Source organism: Vespa mandarinia, chromosome 1 (genome assembly GCF_050613455.1).
Source record: "Vespa mandarinia isolate Hongniang chromosome 1, ASM5061345v1, whole genome shotgun sequence".
In the NCBI taxonomy this organism is placed as follows: Eukaryota; Metazoa; Arthropoda; class Insecta; order Hymenoptera; family Vespidae; genus Vespa; species Vespa mandarinia.
The window spans coordinates 18,145,001-18,155,000 of NC_140810.1; the positions used below are offsets into that span (position 1 = coordinate 18,145,001).

At 33.6% G+C, this 10,000-nt stretch overlaps 2 protein-coding genes across 5 annotated transcripts in view; one reads left to right on the forward strand and one right to left on the reverse strand.

Moving 5' to 3' along the window:
- Window positions 1-5,034, reverse strand: part of LOC118443732 (cysteine-rich protein 1) — a 9,708-nt gene extending 4,674 nt beyond the window's left edge. The window contains exon 1 of the mRNA XM_035871149.2: window positions 4,760-5,034. Within this exon, the coding sequence (XP_035727042.1) occupies window positions 4,760-4,799 (40 nt within the window). The 5' untranslated portion in view covers window positions 4,800-5,034. The remainder of the gene's footprint in view (window positions 1-4,759) is intronic.
- Window positions 5,035-5,906: 872 nt separating this feature from the next.
- LOC118443728 (transient receptor potential cation channel subfamily A member 1 homolog) overlaps window positions 5,907-10,000 on the forward strand; it is a 5,304-nt gene continuing 1,210 nt past the window's right edge. The window contains exons 1-7 of one of the 4 annotated variants that reach the window (XM_085655550.1): window positions 5,911-6,994; window positions 7,558-7,810; window positions 8,315-8,517; window positions 8,696-8,917; window positions 9,025-9,350; window positions 9,522-9,634; window positions 9,716-9,780. In XM_085655550.1, the coding sequence (XP_085511676.1) occupies window positions 6,605-6,994; window positions 7,558-7,810; window positions 8,315-8,517; window positions 8,696-8,917; window positions 9,025-9,350; window positions 9,522-9,634; window positions 9,716-9,780 (1,572 nt within the window). In that variant the 5' untranslated portion in view covers window positions 5,911-6,604. Of the gene's footprint in view, window positions 6,995-7,557; window positions 7,811-8,314; window positions 8,518-8,695; window positions 8,918-9,024; window positions 9,351-9,521; window positions 9,781-10,000 lie in introns of all 4 variants that reach the window. The other 3 variants (XM_085655543.1, XM_085655556.1, XM_035871125.2) reach the window with 3 other exon arrangements.

Sequence of the window (10,000 nt, forward strand, 5' to 3'; positions counted from 1 at the left end):
CCTAATTATCTGCCGGCGGAGAAGCGAGCGCATAATCGTCAAGCATCGCTGGCGTTCATTGCCAACGCGAAAAGGCAGACACAGAAGGAGAAAGAGAAAGAGAAAGAAATAAAGAATGAGAAAAAGAGAGAGAGAGAGAGAGAGAGAGAAAGAGAAAGCGGTGTGCAAGCACGGATCGTTGCGTTAGCAGCAGCAGCAAAAGCAGCAACAGCAGCACGTTGCAACCCCCACAGAGTTGTCGGGCGCCAAACAATCGGCGGCTGCTGATTGCATAGCCTTGGAACATCATCCCCCTCCACCTCCTTCTTTTTCTTCTCCTTCTTCTGCTTCTTCTTCTTCTTCTTCTTCTCCTCCATTTTTTTGTTTTTTCCCTGCACCCCCTTCTGCTTCTTTTTTACTTCCTCGGCAGACCGTCCACCCTTGCAGCTAACCTCCTACCCCTTGCATGCACACCTACTTACTTACATATATACATACATACATACATACATATATACATACATACATACATACATACATACATACATACATACATACATTCTCTGTCTCCATCGCACTCGCTCCTTTCATACGGTGTGCCACGAATCCCAGACGTAACCCAGAGTCCCGGGCTATTTCTCTCTCTTCCCCTCTCTCTCTTTCTCTTTTTTCTTTTCTTTTTTTTTTTCTTCCTTTCTTTCATTCTTTCTTTCTATCTCGCTTACTCGGGGGAGTCGAGGCATATAAAAAGAGGTGCTTCTCGCTTCAACCACCAACCATCTTTCTCTCTTTCCTTTCCTCCTCGAAACTCAGCCGACCGAGTCGTTCCATAGCCACGACTACCGCAGACCTGGTCCATTCTTCTGCAAACCTGTTTCCTCTCTACTCTTCTCCGTCTTCGTCTTCGTCTTATTATCATTATCTACCTACTACTCGATCACCCCCTAGAGCACGAGGAACACCTTTGTCACTGTCCACACGACCGGACGCTTCGTTTGTTCGTTGTCGTCGTCGTCGTCGTCGTCGTCGTCGTCGTCGTTGTTTTCGAAAGCACGATCCAATTCGATAGTCAATTCCCTTTCAATTTTAATAATAAATCAAGTCTGCAATCGTTTCTGTTCAATTCGACATATTGATGAATAAATGAGTATGAACATAAGTATATAATCGAACATAGAATCGTAGTTTGAAACTCTGTACGAGTATATAGTCAGACAAATAGACAGAGAAAGAAGAAGAAGAAGAAGAAGAAGAAGAAGAAGAAAAAGGAAGAGTAGGAACAAACGTTAAAGATAAATTCGTGATGTCACAGAATGTCAAAGATTTTACAACGATTATCAAGTTTTTCTCTCTCTCTCTCTCTCTCTCTCTCTCTCTCTCTCTCTCTCTCTCGTTTTTGTTCTTTTCTATTTACAGCTATTACAGTTTCGTCACCCTAAAGTTTGGTTCGCACCTGCGAAAAAATGTCTACCAATGGGTGCTCTGCTGTAGAAGTTAAAGGCCAATGACCCTTCCTCTCCCTTTCAAACTCTGGACCACTTGACAAGTAAAGAAGAGTCATTTCTCTAATTCGCTAACCTTCTCTTCCTCCTCCTCTTCCTCCTCCTCCTTTTCCTCCTCCTCCTCCTACTCCTCTAACAGCACCTTTTTTTCGTTCATTCTTTACTCTCCTTACACCAATTAGAATGGCCGGCGATGGCTGACGTACGTAGGTGGGCTACATGCCAGTAGCATGGAAGCAACGCATACAGAAAAATCTGCTTTCAACCCTAATAGTACCTTGTCGGGTCTTAAAAGAGTGGTACTCGAAAGAGGAAGCGAGCAATTAAAAGCGGCCCGACGACTCAATACGAAACTTTTTTTTACTTTTTTCTTTTTTTTCTCTCTCTCTCTCTCTCTCTTTTTGCTTTCTTTTTTGTTTTTTTTTTGTTTTTTTTTTTTTTTTTTTTTTACATTTAAGTGCATCGGATGATGGAAAAGAGGATACACTATTGCATCGTATTCTCTAACAATATGCCACGTGTGTCCACGTTTATCCGTAACATTTTATCTTCATTGCTCTGGTATTCTGTACATATGTTGTTTTGCATTGTACTGTGTGTGTGTGTGTGTGTGTGTATGTGTCTGTATGTCTGTGTGTGTGTACGCGTATGCTAGACATGTTGTTTCTACGCAGATATTTTTTTTCTTCTTTTTTTTTTCTCCTTCTTTTTTTCTTTTTCCTTTTTTATGTAACCAGATTGCAACGACTTAAATTAAATACGTTTTTGGAAGAGTTCATAAATTATACTAGAATAAGTAATAAATAAGTAAATACATATCTTTAATACGATGATCATTAATTTCATTGTTTTCGAAGAGATATTATGTGTTTCAAATGATTTTATATGTTTCAAGATTTCTTGATTGATCGACACGTCTGACATATAGTCATTTCTGATATATAGTCATACTTTTTTCTATATACATATTCTATGACATCCATTATATATATATATATATAATATATATATATATATATATAATAATATATATATATATACAATGCATCCGATGAAATAGTTGAACTAGGAAGATAGTATCCTATCTTTTATAATTCTATTGTAAAAATAGACGATAATGTATATTACGGATCATATTAAAAGATGTGATAAAGTTTTAAAAAGTATTCGATAATTTTTTATGAGTCACTCTCTATACCTTACGTTCTCCCATTACACGCGAACATATTTTTCTCTTTTTTTATTTTAGAAAATAATATCCACTAAGTGCAAAAAAATAAGTGACTTGTCATTTGTTTATCGTACGTTTCGTGAATAATTCATTTTACTATCTGTTCAATTTGTTACGTTTTATATATATATTTTCCGTTTAGTCTTCTTTTTCTTTTTTTCTTTTTTCTTTTTTTTTTTTTTTTATTTTTTTTTTTTTTTTTTTATCACTCAAGGACTCGTATAATTTACGTAATTGCGATTTATATTTGTACTCGTGTAATGCATATGTATGCGTATTTTTCGTTGCGTTTCGTTCGCATAATCGATGATACATTTTACATTTTTAAAAACAAAATATTACATATTTATATATATATATTTTTTTTTCTTTCTTTTACTTTGTTTCTATTTTTTTAATATATTGATCAAGTAAACATTATAGTTACGTAAATAATATATATGAGAGAAAAAATACAAGAGAATTTGCTATTTTTCTTTTCTTTTTCTTCTTTTTTTTTTTTTTTCTTTTTTTACAGTATTTCATTAATACGCAAGGAAAAACTTGGAAGGAGTATCTCAATACCCCATCCCACTCCTCCTCATCCCTTCCCTCCCACCCAACGAATCCTTCGTGAATATTTATAAATTCGATCGACTATTCTGCGCAGTAAAAGGAAATGGAAAAAGAAAAGAAAGTAAAAAAGGGATAAGATAAGGAAAAAAAAAAGAAAGAAAAAGTGAAATAAAGAACGAAACGACCGAGAGAGGGAGAGAGAGAGAGAGAGAGGGACAAAAAAAAAGTAAAAAAAGTGCATACATATATACATACATACATACATATATATATATATATGCATATGTGTGTAACGAAGCATTCCATGATGGTCGCAATTCACTCGTATTCCATATTTGATTACACGCATCGAAAGCACTGACAAGTTTGTCAAGGTGGACCACGAGATCGAACATCCTGACATCATCATCATCGATGCCGTCATTTCTTATTTATACAAACACACACACACACACACACACACACACACACACACACACACACACATATGTGTACACATCTAATTTATATTCAATGATCGTATTATTCAAGTACGTAACTATGTATATGTATGTTAGTTATCAATCGTTATATTGTATATACCCAAGTAATTCGTTCGTTGCATCAAATAAATTATATTTTCATTTAAATATAATAGATTAGAAAATGTGAAAGAATTGGCTATGTCTCTCATTCTTTTCTTTTCTTTTCTTTTCTCTTCTTTCTTTTTTCTTTATTTTTTTTTTTTGTCTTTTTCTTTCTTTTTCTTTCTTTCTTTCTTTCTTTGTTTTTCTTTGCTTTTGCTTACTCGACAAAAGAAATACGAGTGAGATGACGGAAGACGATCAGAATATTTATATATATATATATATATATAAAGAATCTAACCGACTCACCTAATGCGATTATTACGGGACGACACTAATATTACCACTAACTCGTCTTGTTATATAATTTATTACTTTCAATGTGATGAACGAACTCCATGAAATGGTCTCTCTCTCTCTCTCTCTCTCTCTCTCTCTATCTCTCTCTCTCTCTTTTTCTCTCTATTCATCTATCTATCTATCTATCTATCTCTTTCTCATACTCGTAAATCATCATTATAGAATGCAACGACGTAAATTTGAGAAGTCAATTTGTAATCCCACAAATTCAAAGATATTTTATGAGAATACTCGTGGATCGAATAATAAAGTTTCTCACGGTCATCATTTTGATAAGTAACATAGTGTACTTATTTACGAGGACGAATGATCGAAAATTAAAGAAAAAAAAAAAAAAAAAAAAAAGAAAAAAAAAAAAAAGAAAAGAAAAGAAAGAAAAAGAAAAAAAGAGAAAAAAGAGAAAAAAAAGAAAAAAAGAAAAAGAAAAAGAAAATTAAGAAAAAAATACCTCGACATACTACGGTACATAACTACGGTATGCATCTATCTATCTATCTATCTATCTATCTATTTATCTATCTATCTATCTGTGTAAGTATACGATTAATATTCGACTTGACACATACCGAAGTACACTGGTTTGTCGCACTTTGGACAATTGGGCATCGTAGTCGAAGGATTATACTTGGAACCGGTTTTCTTGGCCAACGTCGTACGAGTTGTGGAAGGATGATACTCTCAGTAGCGTGGTCAAACGTGTACTGGGCCTTCCTTCTGCTTCTCTCTCTCTCTCTCTCTCTCTCTCTCTCTCTCTCTCTCTCTCTCTCTCTCTCTCTCTATGAGGTAACGTAATACTCTACGGTTGATTGAACGTGAGAACGCGCGTGTATTGCGTCAGAGTATAGGTGCCTTCGTTGAACGAGAAATATCGTAGGTGAAGCCGTTCTCGTCCGTTGGATCTTATACATACCCTAGTCATTTACATATACGTGTGTATGTGTATATGTATGTATATATGTATGTGTTTGAGTATACATATGTATGTATATATGTGTATATGTATATGTATGTGCATGTGCATGTGTATTTGTATGTATGTGTCGTGTGTTGTATATGTGTGTTAGCTCTATCTCTTTATGTATATATTAGTATACATAACGTTATTTAGATGTATGTATACATCCGTACAATTTCTTCTACGTGTACGAATTACGCATTCACATATATTTACATATCCATATATATATGTATATATATATATATATATATATATATATATATATGCAAATACAACGAACCATTGCAAACTTCGTTCAAGGGATACCCATGTAGTATGTATTGACGTAATCATACGCGTATTCGGCCGATAACGGTCACGTTTAACATCACCTTCATCGTAGACACTCTCCGGTTACTTTCCTGTTTCGGAGCATGTCCGCGGAAGAAAACGTTATCCGTTATCCGTATCTGTTGATGGATTTCGATATCAATATTACTAGCATACCAAATAGTTCAACTTTGGTAACGAAACATAATATCATAGCATTGCCATTCGTTCGATTTTTATTATCGTTATACCGTTTATGTTCGCTTGGATGATAAAATGTTTCAAGGTTAAAACGCTTATTGATATCTATACATATATGTATATATATATATATATATATATATATATATATATATATATATATGTATGTATGACAATGTAGAGAATGACACAAGGATTTTTTGTTATCTTCCTAAAATCATTATTTTACGTTGAAGGAGGGAAAACAAAAAAAAAAAGAAAAAGAAAAAAGAAAAAACAGAACAAAAATTACGAGCTTACAATTTCTGAGTTTTTTCTGTAACGAGAGAGAGAGAGAGAGAGAAAGAGAAAAGAAATCTATCCTTTTTCTTTTATCCTTAAGGATCATAAATCCTTAAGGAAAAAGAATTAAGATATTAAAAAGGCAATTTGATATAGAATATAATGAGATTTTACGTTGGAAATATTAGTCGGAGTAATTGATAATAAAATGGGACGACGTAAACATGATGTTGTTAACAAGAGAGGAAGTATGAATTAAATTTGCCCTGATAAAAACTAATCGATTGATTGATCTTTAATCACGACAGATACGGTGAAATTAAATCAATTTCTTTTTAAAAGGCCCCATGGATATTAACCACATCCTCAGCGTAAAACCACATCCTCTTGATTATGATACGTGAAAAATACTTTGGTACTGGCTTGATTCTGGAACGTATAGATGTGAACAGTTCCTTTTGTTTATTCGAAACGTATACTGTAAATATCGACACGTTTACGAATATACATAATTTATATTTGTATGTGAAAAAAAAAAAAAAGAGAAGAAAATAAGGGCAAAACAAAACGGAAAAAAAGAAAAACAGAAAGAAAAGGAAAAGGGTCGTAATTTTTCGAAATATCATAGAACGTATTCGATTATTTAATTATTTAAAAAAATATGGAGGATGATAATAATCGAGTGAAACTAATGTTGGCGATAGAGAATGATGAAATCAATGAGGCATTGAAAATCTTGGATGAGGATGATAGTAACGTACTCCTTCAACCACTTGGATTACTCGGTATAACAGTTGTACATTTGGCCGCTTGGAAGGGTCATTTGGATTTATTGAAACGATTTTTCAAAAGAGGCGCTGACATTAAATCTCTCGATAAAATCGGTAGAAGTGCTTTATTTTATGCCGCACACGCCGGTCATCTCGAGGTAACTCGATGGTTGTTAAAAAACAAAAGTTTCACGGATACTAGGATCGGCGTTGATTCCTGTCGCAGGCATGGCTTCAAAATTCAAGATACTAGTAAAATTGATTGTCTCATTGGTCAAGACGTTAGTGTTATATTTTAATTGTTTTGCGCAGTTTTTATATTTACTACTGACTCGTTATCGTTTCCTTTTGTTTTTTCTTCTTTATTTATTTTTTTTTTTTTTCTTTTTTTTAATCGTCGTTAACAATCGAGCTGACTTGAATTTTTCTCGAGACATACATATAAGGGAAAATTAATGAAAATGACTTGTTTCTTTTTTTTTTTTTTTTTTTCCTTTTCTTTCCTTACGTCGAATTAATAATATTGTCACTTCGTAGATCTCGCGTTACGGCGACATTTTCTTTTTTTACATATAAAATATTGTAATATTATCTTTAGATCAATGTAACAAAATTTAATTGGTAGTGCGTTAATATAACGAAAGAGGTGGTAGAAAGGGTGGGTGGGGTGGGGGAGGAAGGAAAAAGGAAAGAAAAAAAAAAAAAAAGAAAACAAGAAAAATATAATCTTCAAATGCCATTACAATATGTCGCCGTAATAAAGAAACGAATCGATATAGCGAGTAATATGCGCGATGATAAAAATCGAATCGGGGAATGTAACGACGAATTTTGATTACCGCAGCTGCCGGTACCAGAATGTTGCGGTAGAACTCCTTTGCACCAGGCTGCAAAGAATAATCATTCCGACGTGGTGAAAACTTTAGTGGAGGCTGGTGCGAACGTTAACGCACAGGACGAGCGAGGTATTACGGCATTGCTACTGGCGGGATGTAATGTGAATTCCAACGACGTTATCGAGATGTCGAAGTTCGTTGAAATTATCGACGTTCTCGTTTCCGCGAAGGCTTCGACGAATGTCATACACTCGGGCACAGGTATATATTATATATATATATATATATATATATATATATATCCAATAGGTAAATACATATACATTATACAGGGTGTTAACATAGGATTTCGTTTAATAAATTACATGTAAAAAAAAATCAACATGCATTAGAGTATAATCCGTTGTTCAATAATATATCCGAGATAACTTACTAATTAATTATCTTATACTTTTTTCTTCTTCTTCTTCTTCTTCTTCTTTTTTTTTTATGATATATCATTTTCACAAAAAAAAAAAAAAATGTTCAGCAAGTAATCTCGCGCAAATAATGTTCATCTGCAATTAACGCACATTCGTAAACTCGTGAAAATTTTGTAGGGAACATTTATCGAACACCCTTTATATTTCTACAAAGTTGAAAAATACGGTGTCTTTCGATTTCTTTTTTTTACGGTTTTTTTTTTTTTTGTCTTTTACTTCGAATATAGCCACGAGTAAATCATAACGAAGGTAATAGAATGTACGTGCATGCGTATTTGCACAGGTTCAACGGCATTGCACCTTGCAACAGCATTGGGAAGTCCCAGGGCGGTAAGAAGGTTGCTCGAAGGTGACGCGTGGCCCCTTTTTCAATGCGCCGACACGAAAAGCACTCCCCTTCATATTGCGGCAGACTCCGGAAATCTAGAAATTCTACTCGTTCTACTTAAAAAGATACGTAGAGATCACGTCGACATATGCGACAAGGTAAAGATCCTTTCAAACTCACGATAAATTATTATTTTTCTTATATCTCGATGAATCTAATGATTTATTGAAAATGGATTTGTTATCGTTTAAAACGTTTCTTCGAAATATATAAATGTATACAATATATGTTTACCTACTATAAAACATATGCAAGAGTCAAATGCATTTTTTTCAGGACGGTCGGACAGCCCTTCACCAAGCTTGTTATCAAGGTCATCGTGAATGCGCCAAAGTTTTGATCGACCACGGTGGCTATCTATCGGCTGAAACGAAAAGCGGTGAAACCGTTATTGACGTAGTGTTTGCTCACATGCCAGGTCCAATATCGTTTCTAACGGATATCATGGATACTCGTGTTCGATTTATCAATCATCAAAATATTGGCGAAGATGCACAAGTAATTAGCTTTTTATCTTAATTTTTTTTTTTTTCTTTTTGTGAATAATCAAAGAAACTCTTAGAATTTCGATTATCATCGTACTATGGTATACTTCTATGTTTCAGATTTCCATCGATTTCAATATTTTGGCGCCGCAGAACGAATTACAAACAAACGTTATCATAGCTCTTATAGCTGGCACCTCGAACGTCGAACAATTGGCAATTTTACAGCATCCATTGATCGAATCGTTTCTACATTTGAAATGGGCCAAATTACGTATATTTTTCTTCTTTCTTTTATTCCTTTACATATCTTTCGTTTTTTCACTCTCAACATTTGCCATAACTCTTCTTCGACAAGGTAACCATCTTGTATCGCAAATCGTACTTACTATATGTTCGATCATGGTACTACTTTATAACAGTGCCCAAATTATTATGTTACCAAGGTAATACAAATATTATCATACGTCATTATCAGATTTTTCTTTCTATTATTATTATTATTATTATTATTATTATTATTATTATTATTATTATTATTATTATTATTATTATTATTATTATTATTATTAGTATTATTATTATATCTTATTGAAAAATGAATTTTCTATTAACAGACATTACATAAGACAATTCGAAACATGGCTCTCTTTCGTTAGTGCCGCATTATCGTTCATGGTCTGCACAATGGTCACCAATAATAGACGTTTCGTCGTGACCACGTCAAACGGTATGCTTACACCCGAGTTGGTATTACATTCCATCAGCATCGCAATTTTGTTGGGTTGGATACAAATGATGCTGCTTATAGGACGTTTTCCAACTTGGGGATATTATGCACTTATGTTCTCAACAGTTCTGTCGAATATATTAAAGGTTTGCACGTTTGATTATTACTCGAATCAATTCATAAATATATTTTAGGTTGATGTACGAATTATGATAACCGAGACATATTTATACATACACTTTATATATACATTTTGTATGTATATTATATATATATATATATATATATACACGCATACACGATGTATAAAAATCTCTTGTCCAATGTCAACATTCATGATTAAATTAATTCATACATTATTGGATA